Genomic DNA, 21,503 nt, shown 5'->3' with positions numbered 1-21,503 from the left:
TAGTGTTGGTGCATCAGTGAAATACCTGCTCATGCTCTTCTTTTACAGCATGACTTGGCCAAAGTGGAAATGCCTGAAGCACTAATCCTGAGTACCACATGTGTTGTATTCACCCCAGTCTGAGACTGAAGCCCCAAAGAGTCTCCTGTAAAGTTTCCCCGTGCCATGAGAGTAGTAGGAGCGGGATTGAAGCTGGATCACTTTGTCAGACATTCAAGGGCTTTTAGCCCTGCCCCTATTCCCAGAGAGATCTTGCTGCCCACTGAGAGCTTAGGATTTCACTCCCATGCACAGAAAAAACCCAAATATTTGTATTTTTCCTTGCACCATTCTTGCACCAGTACTTCTGCCCCATTGCTAACATCACCCACTTTCCCCACTCAGTCCAATCTATCCCAAAAACTCTCCTGCTCAGCATTTCCTTTTGGCCCCATATTTTAAGGTGGCCTGATATTTGTGACAACAGCCTTCAACTCCAGTCTAACTGGGAAAAATCTGCTTTTCCTAGGAGTCAATACCATTCTCCTGGAGCTCAGGAGGACTGGGGGTGTATCCATAGGATCTGGATCCCCCAGAACCATTGCCCAGCAGGCTTCATCTGCAGAGTGGTGTCTCTTTAAGGAAGTTGCTATTTTTGATGTCCTTTGTCCCCCGGGTAAGGCAGGTCTTGGAGGACAAGGTTTGCAGAAGGTAATCAGTCACTGTCATTCGCAGCTGTGCTCTGCTGTCAACTGGTTAATTAGACGCCATCATTTACATTTTTAATTTCTGCAATTTGACATTTTGTGCACAAGGAAAAAAAAAAAGAAGAAGAAGAAGGAAAAAAAAAGCCCGTAGCTGCAGCAATCCACAATTTTATAATTAGGAGGCAGAGGGGACGGGGAGCCAAAAGAGCTGACAGGTGTCCTGTAAACAGCGTGGAGACACCTGCTGAGATGGAGGCTGCTTGCCACTACAGAGAAATTGGACACTGAAGCGCTATGTGATGAGGATCCTTGAGGTGGAGGAGTGGGAAAATACTCCCCGTGGCAGAGCGGCTGCTGGAGTCTCCTGTGGGAGACAGAGCAGCGCAAAAGCACAGGGAAAACCCTTCCACACCAGGAAGCTCCAGTTGAGCTCAGTCTGGTTTTGTGCCCTTCAGTCCCACCCTGATTTACCACAAAGGGTCAGTCTCTGTTGATAACCTGATTTTGGTGGTGGGATGTTGATGTAATCCCTGGCAGAGGGAGGCATAGGAGGCAGAGGTCCTTCTTGCCCGACTTTTTTCCAGAGCTAAACTCTCTTTCGTCATAAAAACTCGTGCAAACCTTATTAATTTTACTGCAACATCCAGCAGGAACAAAAACATCACTCTCCCTGGAGTCCTGGCATTTTGTCTTCTGGGCTTAGGAGCAGCCAGAAATCTTAGTCCAACTTAGTCCCATGGTCTAAATAACTCCCATTCCCAGTGCTCCACTGAAAAGTGGTGTGGGTTTGTTTTTCTTTGCACTCTGCCTAACCCTCCGTCCCCATGTGGACTTGGACAGTTGTCTGTGAGTAAAGTCCTGCAGAACTACCCCCAGGAGAAGATGTTGAGCATGGCAAATGAATATTTCTAGACCTTTGCCACTCCCAGAAAAACTTAAATGGGTTTTGGCATCACCCACTGGACAAAACCCGATCTGTGCTACACAAGGGAAAGCATCAGGAATTGGTGGCATCCATAACACTGCTGAGAAAACAAGGAATCTTAGGGTCAAAATGTAAGGTGTGCCTTGGCACTGGAAAAAAAAAAAAAGTCCATGTGCCAGCAGCACATTTCACAGATTTGTGGGGAAAACAGGCTGCAATGCAGTGAAATGCATTGATTTATGGACCCTGAAAAGAGAGCAGCTCCTCATGAATATTGGATGGACATCCTCCTGATGGGTGAAATGAGAAGAGAAGGGGGCTCATCACAGCAAAAATAAACGGGGTCGGTGGAGGAAATCAGAGGTGCCAGTGTGGCTCTGATGAACAGTTAAAATTCTCCTTTTCCTCTCTGGTTGAGCTGTCACCAAATGGTGGTAGGGTAGTGGGTGTAGGGACAGGGTGCTCCCAAAAACTGGAGCACAGACACACTTACCCTGTCCCTCTCCAAGTTTGTCCTGTTTCCTTTCCACCTGGTAGCAACAGACTCTTGAGTCTGTGACTCACAAGAGTTTGAAAGCTCCCCATCCCCTTCCAGCCCTGCAGAGATTATTCCCCAGCAGCACAACACTCCCATGACTCATCCAAACAAGGAAAAACAGCATGAAATGCTCCTTGGAGCCAAGGATGGGATGCACAAATCTGAGTTTCAAGAGTCAGAGTTTCAAGGCTCTGGCCATGACAGACTCTCAAGCTGTGATCTCAGTGTTCTGGGGTCACAGGCCATCACCCACCAAAGTATCCTGGTCTCCTCCAGACTCAATTCCGTGTCATCACACACCTAAAAGTCATTTCCCATTAAACCAAGGTATTGGGGAAGTGTGTTTTGTGGCAAAAATAAGAGCAAAAGAAGGGGGGAAAACTGTGTACCAATACCCCAATCTAGACGAGCAAGAAGACATAATATCCTTCCATCCGAATTCTGCCATGGCCCAGCCACTTATTTATGCAGAAGAGTTCCTAATGAAGCCATCACTGTGCTCTCTAAAGAAATGATGAATGTGTGTGTTAAAGCATCCTAGCAGGGAGATGACAACATCCCTGCTGAGTCTTTATTTACCTTCGATTCCAGCCCAGATCCTCAGAGGTACTTAGAGCCTCTCTGCCATTTGCATACCCCTAATGCAAAAACCACTGAGAAGCTGTCACCAAACCCCAGAGGCCCTTACATTTCCGCTGCTGGAATTTGCAAGGCTGCCTGTGCTGCTTCCATCACCCCTGCAGTTGACAGCTCCCACACCAGAGCTGGGCTGGGAGGCAGGGTCAGGGGCAGTGAGATGCTCTGTCACTTGTGGAGGGCCACCAGGTCTCACCTGAGACAGGGACAGGTCTTTGACTCACACTTCCACAGTCAGCAGGAGGTTGGGAACACAAGACTGAGCCAGATTCCGTCTGAATGAGACAGAAAGGTAGCAAAGCAAAGCAGCACATTTAGCTTAACCTGCCTCCAAAGGGTCAAGAGTGAGAGTCTTGAGCAGATTTGCTGCTACTTCTGTACTCCAGTTCTGCTCATCTCCAGTGGATCCTCCAGCTGTTTCCAGAAGGTCTTAGATGAATATCAAAAGATCCAGCCTTATGTGTCTGAGTTTCCCCATATTCACAGGAGCAGCCTCCATTCTTACCTCAAGGCTCTTCATCCTCTGAAGTGACAGGAAATTTGTTCATTAGACTTCATAAGCAATTAAAATTATGAGGAATTGGGGTAAACCCATCACTCCAGCACTGCAGCTCAGATGGAGCATGTGAGGATAACTAGGCCATGGGATCTGTCCTCACAAGTATCATGAGCACAGCAACTCAGCCCAGCCTGCCTTGAACTGGAGAGAGAGCCCAGGGGCCATCCATTGCCACTGATGGATGGAGAAGGATTTGGGATGTACCAGGATATAGTTAGTACTCTCCTACTGAAAAAATAATTATTCTTGTTCTTTCCAACCTTGTCTTTCCCTGGGTTGCCTTTGTTTTGGTTTTTTTGTTCTGTTTTGTTTTGTTTTGTTTCGTTTCGTTTTGTTTTCCCAAAGAAAGCGACACAGCAGTGACCTGCGAATACATCAGTGACCTGGGAATACATTTTGTCCTCTGTTTATCCAGGGATAAATATTCTTTCCCTCCCTACCGATGGGGAAAGGCTCCTTAGTGGAGCTGTTTCATAAGAATGACTGTGCCTGCTGCTGCTCAGTAACTCATTAACTCATCAAAAGAGAAGAGAAAAGCCACGTTGCCAGTGCTTCCTCCCTAGCCTGAAATTTCCCAGCACAGCCCATGGTTTAGGCAGCTTAGCATGGAGCTAATTGCCTTCCAAAAGATCTTTTTGTCATGGCTGTTGTTTGTCGCTGGGATGGGACTGCACTCATTAATAATCATTTAAGCATATGAAAAGCTCGTAACGAATCCATGTGCTGCAGACGGCAGACACAATTACAGCAATAACATAATTAGGGTTATGAAATAGCTGGCTGCATCCAGACCACTGGAGGAGGGAGAGGTGTGTGAAAGGGGTATGGGGGACAGTTCCAGCTGGGAAGGGCTGATGGAAAGCTTGGGAACAAACAGCTCTTTTGTGGGATGCAGTGAAGCACTGCAAGGACATGCTGTCAGTTCCTGCGCTGACACAGAATGGCAGTTTGAGTTTCTTGGGAAGCATCTGAGCTGCTGGTGAGGCACTGGAATAGATTGCCCAGGGAAATCGGGGATGCCCCATCCCTGGAATCGTCCGTGACCAGGCTGGACGGGGCTTGGGAGCAACCTGGGATAGTGGAAGCTGTCCCTGCCCATGGCAGGGGGTGAAATGAGATGAGCTTTAAGGTCCTTCTAACCCAAACTGTTTGAGGGAACACTTTTTTGTGTGTGCAAGCCCTAGAAATGGCAATGTTTTTATTTTGCCTGTGCGTGGCTTTTCCTGCTGCTTCTCCTCTTAGAATAAACAGTGGAGGGTTGATGGACAGCACAGACTCGATGGCTGAAGAGTGAATTGGTGCACAGGTTTCTCTGGGAGAGGAGGTCACCCAGCCTCACCTCAGTGCAGAGGATGTGAGGGGCTGCACCCTCCTCATATGGACACATTTTCATCTTGCCTGCTGAAAGCTGCACTGTGTAAGAACAGCTTGTTACCGTGATGAGAAAACATTGGGATCTTTTTGGAGATGAAAAGTGAAGAAAGACAAGCGAGCAGCCTTCAGATACACCAAAAGCTGCCCCAGAGATGCAAGGAATGAGCTGTACCCCCTGCCCTGGGGATGCCTGAGTTTTAATTACAGCCAGGCAGATTTTGGCTGCCCAGCAGGGAAAATACTCTGATGGGAAGGACAGGGAAGCACGGGAATGGATTGCCTGAGGACAGCAGAGGCTCTGTTGTTGGAGGCCTTTAAGAAAGGGGTAGACAAGCATCTGTTAGGAAGGCTTTAGACAGAGCTGATCCTGCCCCGAGGCAGGAGATGGTTGGGTTGACCTCCTGAGGCCCCTTCCAGCGCTGTTTTTTATTATCTCCACTGACAACACTCCCTGCCTTGACCCTTGGTATGCTGCTTCTTGAGCCTTCTTTCCAGCAGAGGGAGAGGGGGCACAGAAAACTCATTTTTTAAAGTAGAGCCAGGATTTGCACCTGTCATGTGATGCTCTTTTTTAAAGCCCTCGGAGTTTCTCCTTAAAACCTCAATAACTCACAATGTTAGGGTACATGCAGCTTTTTATTGTAATAAGCTGGCTCAGTTTGTCCTTCTTTCTAAAGTTAGCTGCAAAGTGACCAACATACATCACAAGCACTGCACAGGTAGAGATTTCCTGGTGACTTGAGAGCCCTGAAACCCCAAGGGGACACACTGGGTAGGTGAAATCCCAGATGGGTACAAGTCTGTGTGTTTTGTGTACTCCAAACACTCTCAAAGCACTTCCAAACAAGATCTAGACCTTGACATCTAAAGGCTAATGGGATGCGAATCATAGTTGCTTCACGAATCATCAAATCAGAATGGTTTGGGTTGGAAGGGACCTCAAATCTCATCCAGTGCCACCCCTTGCCATGGGCAGGGACACCTTCCACTATCCCAGGTTGCTCCAAGCCCCGTCCAACCTGGCCTTGGACACTTCCAGGGATGAGGTATGGGGAATTATAAGGTAGAATTGGGTTGTGAGCTGTAAAAGCTCCCTGCAGAGGCACATGGCAGCACAAAGGAGCACATGGGGGCACACAGAGGCTTGTCTCCACTGGACCCTGGGGGGAGGAGGTGTCACAGGGCAGAGCCCTATGGAGAGGAGCCTGCTGGGGGCTGATGGATGAGTGAACAGCGAGTGACCACCCCACAGAAGGACATCTGGAAAGTGTGTTGCTGATGTGGCAGCACGGGATAGGTCATGCCGTGTAAGGAAATGCTGTGCCTTGGAAAGGTTTATAAAAGCAATTCACTGCTTTGAATAAACGGCTCAGATTCCCTGCCGGTCTGAGTTCCTGATTCAATCGCCAACAATGAGGCAGCCACAGCTTCTCTGGGCACCTTGTGCCAGCGCCTTCCTACCCTCTGAGTAAAGAATGTCTTCCCAGCATCTTACCTAAATTTCTCCCTTTCAGTTTAAAATTGTTGCCCCTCATCCTGTAACTTTCTGCCCACGCATGGGAAAAAAAGTAGATGAGATCATGGCCCCAGGAGTCGGGTAGCACCAGCTAGGTCAGGCAGTGTTTGCACCCAGGTTAGCACAATAAAACGCAGATATTCTAACTCCAAATCCCACATATCAGATCACTTTAAGCTTCTTTTGATCCTGAACCTGGCAAGCCTATTCTGAATGGTCTCCATTGCATGACTCTTAAGTTAAGAACACTTCTGATGTCTCCATTGGCTTTAAGTTTTTCTTAGAGGGGCTATTTTCAATGCACAATAAGCAGCCAAAAGGAGACCAAGTCCCTGCAGGGATGAGGAAGAAAAAGAGCACCAGATCCTCTCCTTGCAGCCCTGCAGGTGTTTTGGGCACCAGTGTGAAATGGAAAACTCTTTGGCTTCTGCTTTTTGTGCTCTGCCCCTTTTCATTCTCCCACATCCCTGTCTCTTTGCCAGGCTTCAGTAGGGAAACATCATATTGATTGTGATGCAGGCAATTAAATGGTGTTAATGAAGTTCAAACAAGTGTTATCATAAGCTTGGCAGCATGGAGAGAAATGAAAGGTCAGCCACAGCCCTTTGTCATCTTTCAGTGTGGTGTTGAATGCTAATGAGACGGTCCCAATTAGAACAGGCTCCCCTTTGTATTGCTTGGGGATTGCATCAAATGCTCCCAAGTTCTCCAGATTTCCAGGCTCAAAGGGGACATTTGAAGTAAACTTGAAAAGATGCAGATCTGAAGCTGCTCTAATGTAAATTCAGCAAAGCCTATGGAGTTTTACTAACTGGAGTCAGATGAGATTCTGCTTTACCATTCCCATTCTTTTCCTCCTCTTTTTTTTTTTTCTCAATAGACTAATATAATGATAATTGAAAAGCCTCCACTTTGTTTTAGAACTGCAGCTCAATTCTTTGTGGCTTCAACAAAAGCCAAATAGCCTGTCCCAATTTCCCGGGTTAATTGTCCTGTCTCATCAGGCCTCGTGTTCTGCAGCAAGAAATCCAAGATGTGGCTGCACGGGGACACTTTTTAACCACGTGTTTCCAGCTCTGGGTGTATCATTTGAACAGTGAACCTGCTTTTCCCCAAAAGCCAGAAATTCTCAGCTGGACTGTTTCAGCAGGCAGAGTCCACCTCTGCTTCCAATAATGTCATAAAAGGACTATCATAAAATCACAGAATAGTTTGGGTTGGAAGGGACATTTAAAGGTCATCTAGTCCAACCCCCCTGCAATGAGCAGGGAACATCTTCAACTAGATCTCACTGATGCACAATAATTTTTTGTTGCTCTTGTCAGCAAATCCATTATCTTGATTAATTATAGAAATGGACACTAAAACAACCAACCTCTCAAAATGTCATGGAAGATCTCCATTTCTTATATAGTTTTCCATTAAGTTGACATGAAATTGCAAAAACTGGTAAATTTTAAAATTTTTTAATTAGTCATTGTCAGGCGTCCTCATTCTGAAGGCAGCGCTTGACTCATCACAAACAAATAACTGAAAACATGAGAAAATCCTACTCTGAAACATGAGCCAAACAAACAAATAAAACCGGTGAGGATTCCTGACAGTCTTGCTGTTGAAATCTTTTGGAACCAAATTTCCAGTTGACCACCCTGTGGAGGTAGACCACTGGTCAGGCCAGAAGCTGTAACTATTCCCTTCCCAATGCACATTCCCAGGTGGAAAGCTGAAGGATTGGAGGGAAGTCCTTTCATCCCTGCCTCCTTCTCATGCCAAGGTCATGCCCTGCTCTGAGTTTTGTGAGTCCTAAAGGCTCCACACCAAGAAACCAGAGGTTTCAAGGGGATGGCTTGGAGTAACCCAGCTCAGCTCCATTTCCAGACCTCTAAATCCAGGCATGTTTTAATCCAGAGTGCCTCAAGTTGGGTACAATCTACCACAGTCTAATTACCCTCTTAGAGTTTCCTCCTCGTCAAAGAAGTTCGTTTGATTTCACGTTCTTCTGATTTACTCAACCACTTCTTAAACTCCCTGACTTTTCATCTCTTGATTCACTCTTTGAAGAAGTCTAGTGGTCTTGAAGGATGCCATCTCCAGCTGATGCTGACTACAGAAATAGCTCAAACCAGCACTGGAAGCCTTTGGATTTGGGATAACTCCCTCAAAGCACAATCGCAGAACGGAGAAAAGGAATTCATTAGCTCGGGGTGGAACTCAAATTATATTTTATTCATCCCTGATAGGTTTTTTCTTTCATCTCCCACTGCATCCAGGTGCCACTGCCTTGAGTCAGTGGAACTGACACACAAAAATAAAAGCAGGGAAGAAGCTCTAACCATATTCCAAAACCTGCAGCCTCCCCTTGGGCTTCAGTTCAAGTTGTCAGACATCAGTGCAGATAACAACCCAGCACATGCTGGGGACAGGAATCCAGGGCTGTTTACAAGCAGCAGGAGGTGTTATGTACCTCGTTTGCAAACTCAGTTGTTTGGGAAAATTTCCAAGGAAATGCAGCACCTATTGCTGAAGATCACTGGACACCAGGATTTACCTCCAAAAATCTGTAAAATCAATACTGGAAAAAATCAATACTGGAAAAAATAAAATGGAAATTGCAGCCTTTTGTTTATCCAGAGGGGGGGGGGAAAAAAAAGGTGTTTTGTTTATTTAAGGAAATATCCCATTCTCCACTTAAACACCTCAGTTTGTCACTCAAATGTAGCATCTCCCAGGATAAAATCAACCAGATTGATTGGAACCAGATGGAAAACAAGTTATTTGTCCACAGAAACCACCCACACACCCACACAGAGTGTTGCTAAAGCATCACTGGAGAATGACACGTTTGGGTCACTGTTGATACAAACTTGATTTCTAAATGGAACATCCAACACTTCCTTCCCACTATCCAGGTCAATCCAGCAATCAGCCTCAATCCATACTAAGAAACTTGGACACGGTACCAAAAGTAGGTCATAATTAAGCAAGGTAGCTCGTAAGAGCCTTGCAGGTTGCCTAGAAACGACATTTGCTGAAGTGTTTAACCACATCTAAAAATAATTGTCCAGACAAATCACAGACCAATGGGAGGATTGTTGGAAAAAATGCTGCCTCGAGCCGAGTAGGGTATGGAGCTGTTTGATCAGCCACACTCCTTTCACGAAATGAGAGGAAACCATCCCCAGCAAAGGCAATACAGGGATTTGTAGCGCAGTGTGAGGTGTCTGCAGCAGTAGAGGCCTTGTACAACCTGCATGACACGGTATCAATTTTAGGCCATGCCTGGGAAGTCATCCAGAGAAATCACTGCTGAAAGCTGGATGCAGTGCACAGGAATGATCTGTAGGATAAACCTGCCTTTGTATTTACAGAGCAGCAACCATTCCCCATCTGTGCAGCTCCCAAACCTGTCAATAATGCCAGGCAAGTGCAGAATATTGGAAAGCAAAGCACAGCTCCTGCTGGATGAAGAGCAGGATGTGCAGTTTTCTTGTCCTAGGGGAAACCCTTCAGAAAGGGTTTCCAGCATGCTGCAGGAATAGTTGTTTTGGTTGTATTCCCTGTGGAGCAGCTTTGCCAGGCACCGACCCTTGCCACAGCAGATTGAAGCACAGCCACAGGTCTTGCAGGTGTGGAGAAAACGCTTGGAAAGACCTCTGACCTGACAGAAAATACCTGCAGAGCTTCAGTCAGCAGCCTGTCAATCGTCTGGCATCTCATTCAAAGCACAGAAGAGCCTCCAAGGGAAGTTACTGGGGGATAATTATAAATCCCTTGGGATCCAGGCAGTGTGGGGACTGTCACAACAATGCTGAAAGCAGCAGACCACTTCTGGCCCATGTGGAAAGACTGAGAAGCCTGTGTGCTTCCCAGGGCTCACACACATCACCTGCCTTCCTTCCTCCCTCTGCCACTTGTCAACAGTTTCTCCTCAAGGGAAACAATGCTGGCAAACACCTTCAGCTCCCATCATTAATTAAATTTCCATCTCTGCCACAAGGCACGAGGGAGCAAAAGGCTAACATGGAGATTTCCACTTAGAATAAGCCAAAGACAAAAAAGCCCCAGGGGCGGTTTCCAAAAGCAACAGTGATGCTGCCTCCTACCTCCACCCACAAAGCAGGGCCTCGTTGTGTCACTTTATGTCATTCCAGGGTTAAAACTCACCTTTCCACCCAGTTCTTGTAGCTGGGGATGTCCTTGGCGTAGAGGAGCTTGTTGGAGGGGGAGTCTTTGCCCAGCCGGTGCTCTGAGGTGGAACAGGAGTCCATGAAGGTCTGAGCCACCACGGACAGGCAGGCGTCTGTGATGCTGTTTTTGTGGATGTCGAAGACAAACTGTGGGTTCTTGATCATGTTAACCCAGAACCGCAAGGGGAGGCTGCAGGAGGGGTGGGAGAGGGGACACAGTCAGTGCACAGCTCACAGGCTTTGCTGTGTGACATCACAGCAGCAAACGGTGGGTGGGAATCAAAGATAGCGGTGTGGATATGAAGATTCTGGGATAAACTTTGCTACATAATGAGTTTCTCCCCTACAAAGTCTAGGGATGGCAGTGAGGTCACCTTTTGTCCCTGTTGTCCTCACAAGGCGGATTTGGTCAGTCTCAAAGTCAATACAATCTTGTTGAAGGTGCCCATAAATTAATGGGAGTATAATTTAGGTGATGACAAAGACTCTGAATCTCTCTGTGTTGTTGCAGTGCAAAGTTGACCCTGTTGGTTGCTCCATCAGATGAGGAGAGGCACTAAATCCACAAAAATTATCATGGTATGGGTTATAAGGCACTGGAACAGGCTGCCCAGAGAAGCTGTGGCTGCCCCTGGATCCCTGGAAATGTCCAAGGCCAGGTTGGACAGGGCTTGGAGCAATCTGGGCTAGTGGAAAGTGTCCCTGCCCATGGCAAGGGGTGGCACTGGATGATCTTTAGGTCCCTTCCAACCCAAACCTCTCTGTGATTCTATACATTTCTCATTGAGGGACTTGGCTTTTAGCCCTCACAGCAAACCCATGGGAAGAGAGGTGGGCAAAGCTCCCAGATGGAAATTGGGAATGCTCATGGCACACCCTGTGTGTGCTGGGACACCTTGTCCTGTCACTCTCCACTGCTCCAGCCCAAGCCTGCACATGATCCCAGTACCCCGAGCAGGAAGCAGTTGCTACATGACAGCGAAAGCCCTGTTGCCTCAAGGAAAAAAAAAAAAGGAACTGGGAAACAAGTATCACAGCCTTTGATATGAAAATATATCTGCCCTAACCAAGGAAATGCTATTCCAGTTGCAATCCAGAGCCCTTTTCCCCCTTTTTCTCCAAAGAGCATCTCATTTATATGAGATGCCCTGAGGTACCTTGTATGAGATACCTGCAGCCTTTGCCTCAAGCCTTTTTGTCAGGGCAAATGCATCGCAGTGATCATGGCCCAGGAGCTGGGATGAGTCACTGAGCACAGAGCCCAGCTCCTGTCTCTCTTTCAGGCAGATTGTCAAGTCTATCTTCACTCTCTGCACCTTCCAGTTTAGCAAATTCTCCTGATATTCCCCAGTTCCTCCCATTTACTCATTGTGTTCACAACACTGTAAAAAATTCATCTCCAAGTCTGATAGACTTTGGGTAACAACCTTGCTGACAGAGGGTTGACACCGTGTTTTCCTAAACCTCTGTCTGTTCTCCTGAGCCAAAATCACAGAACAAATGTAAGGAAAGCCCCACAGAGGGAATCCTGTCAGCCAAGTTCAGGAGAAATGGGAGATGTTGGAAAACACAGAATTATAGAGTGGTTTGGGTGGGAAGAGACCTTAAGGATCATCCAGTTCCAACACCCTTGGTGTAGGGACGCCTGCCACTATTCCAGGTTGCTCCAAGCCTCATCCACACTGGACTTGAACAGTCCAAGGATGGGGCAGCCACAGCTTCTCTGAACAACCTGTGCCAGGGCTTCAGGGAAGAATAAGTAAAAAATGGCAATGAGACATGATGGAGTTGCAGGATTTTAGGCTGGGAATGGAGAATCATCACTTGGGGGATGAGGTGGATGAGTGAACCTTGCAGAAGTCCTTGTGCAGGTGTTTGGATGACAGACACAGCCACGGTGAGGAGGAGCAGAGTGTGTGTTTGTGTGCCTGGGTGTGTCTGGGTGTAGGGAGGGGACGGGGGACGATGTCCCTGGCTGGGAATAATGAAGCCCTGTGATGTGACTTTGAGTTAATTTGATCTGATTGAACAGATTTCTTCACACTGCCCCTTTTCCCACAAACACACACACTCTGCCTTCCCCCCTCCCCCCTTAGATAAACCTCCTGCTCATTTAGGCTGAGTGGCTGCAATCAGCCTTAGATTAGTGCCGCAGATAATGTTAATAATATGCTAATGTTTCATTAGTTGAAAGCCTCTTTGGTGCATGGGGTTTCTTTTTTTATGTCACCGGCGCTGTGACGATCTTCCATCAGCATGGCTGGGAAAAGGAAAAAATGCATGAGCTGGGAGCCCCATGGCTCTCCCCTGCTGTTCATTTATAGTCCCTGTGTTTGCACAGGAGAAGGGGAGGGAGCCATTCCCCAGGGAGCTCTTTCCAGGGGGAAGACTCAGCAGAGAGGAGGTTTTTCTCCACTGATCCTGGCTTTTCCAGCTGTCCTGTTGCAGGTATGAGGAGGAGCTGGCAGCTGGAGCAGGGGGCTGATGTCACACTCTGTCACTGATGTCACACTTTGCCACTGATGTCACTCTTAGTCACTCACTCCAAAGGAGACTCACATACAGCTCCAGACCCTTTAAATACTTCATACCATTGGAGATGCTCTCCTGGCCTCCAGCTGCCACCCAGGAGGGTACAAGTCTCCTGTGGGTGCTCCACATCCTCTGAGGATGTCTTGAATACCTTAAGATTCTCAGCTGGCATGAGATACCTCTGTGTGGGCAAACAAATGGAGCTGGGAATTCAAACACCCAGTGTAGATGAAGCCAGTGGTGTCGAATCCTCTCCCATGCCTCCCTAGATATTCCTATGTGATCCTGGGAACTGCAGCAATTAAAAACTTCATTTTTCCTCATCAAATCCCTCAAAAATCTATCCATTTCTACGTAATACAGGGCAAACTGGGACCTGTTTAGCAAAAGTGCTCCATCCCTGGCAAAATACTTTAGATTTTGGGATTTTCTGGCTTCCCCATTGGCTTGGGAAGACTGAGCCTGGTGCTTCAAATCCCATACAAGGGTCCTCAGCTCCCCCACGTCCCTCTGCTCTCCTTCCAGCCTAGTATTTGGTGCTGGACTGTACTGGGCTGTCTCACTCACTCACCAGTTGCTCTTCCAGGTGTGCCGCACGTGGGGGTCATGGATGTTGTGCTTGTCTGCCTGCTCATCCAGGAAATCAAACATGTACTTGATGGCTAGGGGGAGAGCACTGCCACGGTGAGCAGTGCTGAAGATGGTCTCAAACAGGTCATCCACGAATTTCTGGAGGGTGCCCTGGTGGGAGAAGGAAGGAAGGAAAGAAGAGCATGAGGTAACGAGTGGGGAGAGGACGTTGAATTTTGGTAGCCCACTGAAAACAGGGCATGTCTGTGGATCAGAGCCAGGTATGATTGAAAAGTGGGGGCCTTCTAAGATTGGTTAAGTGTGACATGACCTGGGAATTTCAATACAGGTGTGTATCATCACAAGAACCTTTACACCTCATTTCCACACAGATTCCTCTCTGCATCCCATCCTCAATGCTTTGGTGCATCCATGAGACAAAACCCAGCTGTTTTCTATGCTGGCTTTCACCCAGGGCCATCTTTTAAGCTGGGAAGAGAAGCCAGCAGGAAGAAAAGTTCTGCTGTAGAGCACAGCAGAAGGTGTTGTGGACACAAATAGGACAAGAGAACCTAGAGAGAGGCAGCTGGTTAACGTGTGACCAGGGTTTTTACTCCCCACTGGCAGGACAATCCCAGATCCAGGGCTTGGAGAGTCACCCTTGCGAGGACAGTTGACTTTTAGCAGGAAGGAGAGGAGCTGGAATATCTGAGGCTGGGAGAAGGGGACAGCTAAGGAGTTCTAGGCTGGGTTTGGAATGGAACCAGGCACGTTTTTTCTGTCACCAGAGCTTCACAGGTTCTGGTGTGAACAAACCGTACAGCTGCTAAAATAACCAAAAGTCAATTGAATCTCCAACAAACATTCCCTGAAATGAAAAATTTCCTTTCCTGAAAGATAAAACTCTGCCCTTTCTCAGAAGACCTAGGGAAGAAATGTCTCCTTTCTAGAAACAAAGCCTCAGGTTCCACCAGAGTGGCTCAGGTTTACCTAGAGCTAACAAACACTTAATTAGAAAGCTGGTGTCTCTGGCTGATTCACCACTTGATTTATTCTTCGGGAAACAAACAGAGGCACCTTTTGCTTTTGTTAACTCCTGCAGGGTGAGCAAAACCCTGCAGCACACGTCTGACTCAGAAAGGGCTCCGGAGGGGAAATCCTCTTGGTCTGACATGGAAGAGCTGCCCCCAGGTTCAGTTCCCGGAGGGAATTAATTCTCTACATGCTCACCCTCACAAATGCCAAGAAAACCTCTGAGGCTTTTAGACAAGAGGCTCTTACGTATCAGAGGTCAGGGATTTACCAGAATAAAAATCATAGTCAATTTAACGAAGTATTCCTGGGGATTGTATTACCAGTGACTGCTCTCTCTCTTTGCCTCCCTATAATGGTCACAATGAGAAAAGAAAATTGTTTGGCCCAAGAGAGGAAACAATAAAACCCCAACCTTCCTGCTTTTTCTTAACTGTACAGGTTTTGCAGCTGCTTTTCTGCCATCTCCATAAAAAACAAAACAAAGAAAACAAAACCAACCCAAACCAAACCAAAAAAAACCCAACAACAAACCAACAAAAAACCCAACCCAAGTGTTGAGTTTGTGACCCAGAACAGAAAGCAAAAGCAGTTCAGTGGTGGGGTAGGGGCTGTATCCCCAGACAACATAAATCAGCACCAGTCTAATGCTTGCTGGTCTACACCAGCTGGGGCCTGAGCCCCAGGGAGCAACATTTCCTTTTCATGTAGTGTGATCCATAAAAGCCTCCTGATGCCAGGGAATGGGGCATGGACCAGGGGCTAAAGACAAAGCCACTTTACCTCCAAATCCCTCTGCAGCTCAGACAGCCAGGGTGAGGCTGCGGGGAGAGCCAGACATCAGAGGCAAAATGAGTTGAGGAAAAAATGTGCAGGTAGATCTGGAAAGTAGGACTTAAACGAGTGATGGAAATGTGTCTGATGGGCAAAATCTGACAGCATTTGCACGAACATAGGGAATTATTTTCTGCCTATTCACACCCTGACAAAAAATGGTAGTGGTCAAAACTCCAGATGTGTCTGGAGTTTTAGCAAACTCCAGATGTGTTTGGAGACTCAGGTCAGGATGTCCCTGCTCTGTCCCCACTTGATTTAATCTGTATTTTCTCTCTGGAGACCCTGAGTTTTCATACCTCACTGTAAGGTCAATGTAACCCCCTCCAAGTCATCAGCACAACAGTCTTTATTGGCCCAGGGGAAAGGCGGAGGAGGATTTGTACCACAAAACTCAGGATTTTGTGGTATGGGAGCCCATTTCACACTGTGAGGCCTGACACGTCCTTGGAACCTGCTCTGAGCACTTGCCCTGGCTCTTCACTTGCTCAGCTTTGGTACAAAGCTTTGGTACAAATTACAAACCAGTATAATCGACAACTCCAGGACCTCCCACCATGCTTTTGCCACCAATCTCATGGCCCCGGATTGTTACTCCTTGTTGCTTTTCCAGTGTCCCTTTTTTTACTCTGCTGTCAAAGCTCAAGCTCCCTCCCTACATGTGTGGAGCTTTCCTCTTGCTCCATTTTCCCTCTGCTCATCTCTCTTTACCCACCTTTGGCACCCTTGGAGTGGCCTCTCATTCCTTGCCAGCAAGAAATTCCACCACAGCCTCAAACCAAACCATTCTTCCCCTGTCCCCCGCCCCCACCACGTACCTTGGTGGCCAGTAACCTTGTCAGGTAGATCTCAGAAACCATCTTGGAGCCTCGGTCACCCTCTTTTTGGTCCCCATGCTCATGATTCTTGACCAGGTGCCACATCTTGACGCCGCTCTCCAGGTCGGGGGTGATCATGGGGGTGCGCGAGCGGAGGCTGTCGGGGCTGCCCGTGTAGCGGATCATGTTTTCTGCAGAGACAGAGATCCAGGGGTCTCCATGTGTCTCAATAGCTCTTGGGGCTGGGATTTTCAGGAAACATGCTGGTGGCGTGCCACCAAATGCATTTTTCAAAGCGTTTTTTGTGAGTGATTGGCTCAGCAAAGGCAAACGATGGCACCAAGGCAGGTGTGATGTCAGTGTCTACACTATTAAATTAAATGAGGTTCAAACACTGATTTCTAGTTGTCCCCAGGCTTTATCTCTTATCATATTCCCTGGCAAGTGGTACTGTCAGCGTCAGACACTTCCCAGGACTGGTTCAGGGGATAGCCCCAGCTCCTTATGGTAACCAGTTCCTTATGTGACTGCTTTTCCCCATATTTTTTATCTATGCCCTTGACATGCTGCTTGACATAAAAATATTGATGTCTCTATATGAGATCTCTTATTTAGCTCCTCATCCCCAGATTTAGAAGGAGCTGCCTCCCCTCCCTCCCTTGGCATCAAAGCAAACAAACAACTCCTGCCCAGCCATCCTCCTCACTCCCTGCTCCAAAATCTTGTTTTGACAGAAAAAAGCCAGAACCCCAGGTGGACCCCCAAAAATTTCCTCTCCAAGAATACTCTTAGCCTCCAAATTTTGCCTCTCTTTGGTTCTGAGTGATAGCACAAGGCATTCCCCTCTCCCTGACCTTCCAACAATGTTGCCTTTTCCAACCATAATTATCAGAAGTGTTGCACCTTTCTGTAGCAAGATCTGAATCAGCCTCATTAATGCATTACCAATCTCTACATATTAATTATCAGATGGAATATCCTTTTTCTCTCTGGATGCTGTTTTCTTAATTGCAATTAACAATCACTTTTTGACCCACCACATCTTCTCCTCCCCCTGCCTCCTTCCCCATTCCCTCCTCCTGAAAAATCAAATGGCAAAAGAATTAAAGAAATCCAACAGAAATTAACCCCCCTCAAGTCTTCCTTTCTAAAGGTCACTGTGTCTTTCAGTAATTGCAACAACATGGCAAAGAGGATGAATATTAATAAGGCGTCATGGATCATTTATGTCCTTGGAGAAAGTGGAAGGGGGCACCTCTGGACATTGAGTAACTGCACTTTCCCTTAAGATAAAGGGAGTAAGAAGGATTGGAGATGCTTTCATAAACTAAAAATATTAATTAAGTGATATGACAGCAGCATTCAGGTTGGAGGGGGGGTTGCAGCACTCTGGTTGTACATTAGGGATGTTTTGTTTTGCTGTCCCGCATCACCTTAGTGAGACACGGCCTGGATGCAACTCTACTGCAGGGGAGGAAGCTGTGGGAGGGGGTGGGTGACACTCAGGAGGTCCCTGTTTGGCTCTGCAGAGAAGTTTCCACCTGGTGTCCCTTTCTCAGCTGTGCCACTCTCAGCTGTCTCATGGGGACGGTGGGAACAGCAATCCACTGCCTCGAGATCTGCTGGTAAAGACATCAAACTCTAAGAGTGACATTTAGTGACCTGAGAGGGAGGCAGTTAATTTTACAGACTCCTCCTTTCATTAATGAGGGAGGAGATCTTCCCAAGAGCAATCCAACCACTTGGATCAACAGCTTGAACAAAATGCCAGAGTTTTTAGATAGATAAATCCTCTCCCCCTGCCTCATTTCATCAACTAATCATCTGCCCATCAATTTCCCTGCTGGTGCTCAGAGTCTTGTGACCACTCTGACACTTGGGATCTCTTCCCAGTGCTCTCCCAGTCCATCCCAGTACACAAACCCTTACCATACTTGCTGGCTGACGTCCGGGACACCGTGGAGTTGTTGACTGCATTGTAGGCAGTGACTTGCTTGGAGACCAAAGCCACCACAGATCCATCTGGAACCTGCAGAAAAAAAAAGGGACTTGGTCAATAAACCCCTGAAAAGTGGCTGAGGACCATGCCCAGGGCAGCAGGAGCTGCAAATCAGTGTCACTGTAGGCAGGGCACAGTTTGCCCTCAATTTCTTTCTTCAGTGAGTTGGTCTAGTCCCTAATAAAAAAGGGACAAAGTCTGCTGTTACACAGCCAGAATCCTGCACTTGGACAAAGAGACAACTGGTGACAAACAGATTCTGCTCCATTCAGGCCCTGATTCAAAGCCCAGTGACGACAATGTGAGTCACGGAGTGGTTTAGGTTGGAAAAGGCCTTTAAGATCATCAAGTTCAACCATTAACTCAGCACCACTGTGTTCACCACTAAACCAGGTCCCCAAGGGCCACATCCAGAGGCCTTTTAAACACTTTCAGAGATGGTTTTTGCATTAACCTCAGTAAATTTGACAATAGGTTCATCCCAGGGAAGCTCTTAGGCAGAGCAGGAGCATGAGAATAATAAGATCATCTGAGCTACTTCAGATAGGCTTGGCTAGACCATTAGGATAATAAAACCAATGTGAACTGTTCCATTCCTTCCTCCTGGAGTGCAAGGGATATCTGGGTGCCTGGTTCAAAAATTCCTGTTGACATTTTCCACTTTGATCCTGTCAGCCTCTCACCCTTCCATCTGACAAATGCACTGCTGGACTGAAGGGACTGCCACAACTTCTTTCTCTTTGTGGTGTCAGAGGGTCTCAGATGTGGAAAAGCAGCAGGTTTGGAGTGGCTGATGTCCAGGATGTCATGGGACAGTGTTTTGAGGGACCACAGGGCTTTTTTAAAGGAGCCAGACCTCCCATTTCTGCAGCAAGGCAAATCATGTGGGTCCCGTATCAGAAATGTTAAAAAGCCAGTGGCTTAAAAGAGCCATATCAGGAACATCTGTGATAAATAAGACATCATAAAAAGGAGATGAGTAAAAAAACCCGCTGCTAATGACACCTAACTCTTGTCTGTATAATAATAATAATAATAATAATTAGCACTTGCATGGTGTTTTTCATCTTCAAAGCACTGCAAAGGCTAATTAAATAGCCCCTTGGCTATCATGGAAGGCAATTATTGGCTCTTTGTAGTTTTAGCCGCACACCACACATGGGGAAACTGAGGCAAAGGGAATCTCAGTGTCTGTCCCAGCATGCTCCATGTCAGCCTTCAGGACAGCCAGGAAAATTATGTTTCCTGAGGACCTGGCCCAGCTCATCATACAGCTGGGAGCTCGTTGCCTGAAGCAAAAAAAACCATGGAAAAAGCACAGAGAGGGAAGAAAATTATGCCTGGTTTGTTGGTGAAATAAAGCAGGAAACGTCCTTGCTCTGTGTGGAAAAAATAATCATCAAAATCAGCCAGCAATGCTTCAGTCGATCTAAAGTAAAAAGTTTTGTTTCCTTTTCAAATTATTGCTTGCTGCCTCCTCAGCTCAGCCCTTAAGTGACAAGAGAAAATAATCTTGTTATGAAACAGAGATTGCTGAGGTGTGATGGAGAAAATGACAAAATCGTCAGCGTCGGATTAAACTTAATGAGGTCTTTTTTTTGTTGTTTTATTTTTTTTTCCAAGGGACAAGCTTTTGACCAAAACTCCATTTTTTTCTTTAAATCTACTGCTTCTGTAAGATATTTTCAGACATTTTTAACCTTCTCTTATGGATTTCCAGGTCATGCAGAGATGAAGGGAAGCAGAGCAGGTCCCCTGAAACCCTGAAAGTAGGGGTTCCTTGCAATGACAACTCCACTACGCCATGGTCTCCAGCCATGCTGTTTTCCACCTCCTTTTTCCAGTCACCAAGCCTCCCTCTTTCCATTTTTCTCTCTTCCATCCTTCTGAACTCTGCTTGCATTAAAAGACCACGGATACACTGGAAAAAGGGACACGGAAGGCCTTGGGTTTGTCTGTCTACATGAGAAATGTTAGCTCGTGTCGTCCTCATCTCCTCTTCACCACCTTCACTCACCAGAGATGTCTTTTGAGAGACAAAGAAGATTTTTTTTCTGCCCTTGGCTTCATCTCTAGCCTTGTTCAGGATAATTTGCACAAGGACAGTGGGACAGCAGGGATGTGCTCAACATGGGGGTTCTGCCCAGTTATTGCCCACTCAACCATTCTTTACGTCTGCATCTTAGAATGATAAAATCACAGAATTATTAAGGTTGGAAATGACCTTTAAGAGTATCAAGCCCAACTGTTCACCCAGCACAGCCAAGGCCACCACTAACCCATGTCCCCAGCTGCCACATCCACAAGTTTTTTGAACATATCCAGGAGTGCTGATTCTACCACTTCCCTGGGCAAGAGAATAATATTTTCCTTTCTATTTTGTCAGAAAGAAGATCTAACACCTACCCACCCTCTCCCACAGTCACCTGGTAGTGTGCCAGCGTGTTGAGTCTCTTCCAGTCATTCTCTATCTTGGTGGTGATGTCCTCATCCTGAAGGATCATCCTCGCCCCGCTCGCCTGCCGCCACTCTGCAAGGAAAACGGGGACAAATGAGACAGGGACACGGTCCTGGCAATCCCTGTGCCCAGAATCCACACGGACACGTGTGTGGGCACATCACTCATCACCTCTACACCCTGATTACTCACAGTGCTTAACTTTTAATTTACTCACAGTTCTGCTCATGCTCCAACATGGCTGTTTCCAAGACCAGACTGTCCTTGCCATCACCATGGGACAGGAGCAAATGTCCCTTGTTCCAGGGAGAGAAATCCTGGTCCTCTCTCCTTTGGCAGCACAGACAGAGCTTTCAGCGCTGCCTGAGATCCGTGTCCCTGCCAGGACCCAGCCCAGAGAGGGCTCCCCTGGGCACAGCAGTGTCTGGTTTGGCACAGAGCCTGTGCTGGGCTCAGCTCATGCACCTTGGTGCTCCCAAAATGCTTCTTGCATCTCAAATCCACTGATGCAGAGCAGGAAGCCCTTAGGTACAGGCATAGTGATGCCTACAGATTTTTGCTTTTTATATATTTTTCATATGTTTGTAGCTCTGTAGTTCCATAGTTACATAGCTCCTAGGATTTTTCCTACCCTTCCTTTTAGATTTTAGGATGATAAGCTAAGCTTCTAACACATTCCTGAAATACTCTTCAGTTTTATTTTCAAGCAGAGGACCTACAAGAAGAACATTTTGTTTTCCATCCAGAATCTGAGAAGACACAACAAGAAATGGAGCAAAGAAGCCCTGGACCAACTCCAACGGGGCAGTAACCAGGGAAAAATTACTTAACCAACCGCT

General features: G+C 47.0%; 1 protein-coding gene across 2 annotated transcripts in view; it reads right to left on the bottom strand.

The window, feature by feature from the left end:
* Positions 1-21,503, bottom strand: part of PLXNA4 (plexin A4) — a 429,278-nt gene that overhangs the window by 6,413 nt on the left and 401,362 nt on the right. For both annotated transcript variants that reach the window (XM_017728009.1, XM_008628864.2), the window contains exons 26-30: positions 20,633-20,736; positions 18,137-18,236; positions 16,208-16,398; positions 13,525-13,694; positions 10,399-10,611 (exon numbers count right to left, since the gene is read on the bottom strand). In XM_017728009.1, coding sequence (XP_017583498.1) covers positions 10,399-10,611; positions 13,525-13,694; positions 16,208-16,398; positions 18,137-18,236; positions 20,633-20,736 — 778 coding nt within the window. The remainder of the gene's footprint in view (positions 1-10,398; positions 10,612-13,524; positions 13,695-16,207; positions 16,399-18,136; positions 18,237-20,632; positions 20,737-21,503) is intronic.

This window comes from Corvus brachyrhynchos, unplaced genomic scaffold (genome assembly GCF_000691975.1).
Source record: "Corvus brachyrhynchos isolate BGI_N302 unplaced genomic scaffold, ASM69197v1 scaffold182, whole genome shotgun sequence".
Classification (NCBI taxonomy): Eukaryota; Metazoa; Chordata; class Aves; order Passeriformes; family Corvidae; genus Corvus; species Corvus brachyrhynchos.
Note: the sequence above shows the minus strand (reverse complement) of the source record. Positions and strands in the feature narration are given on the sequence as shown.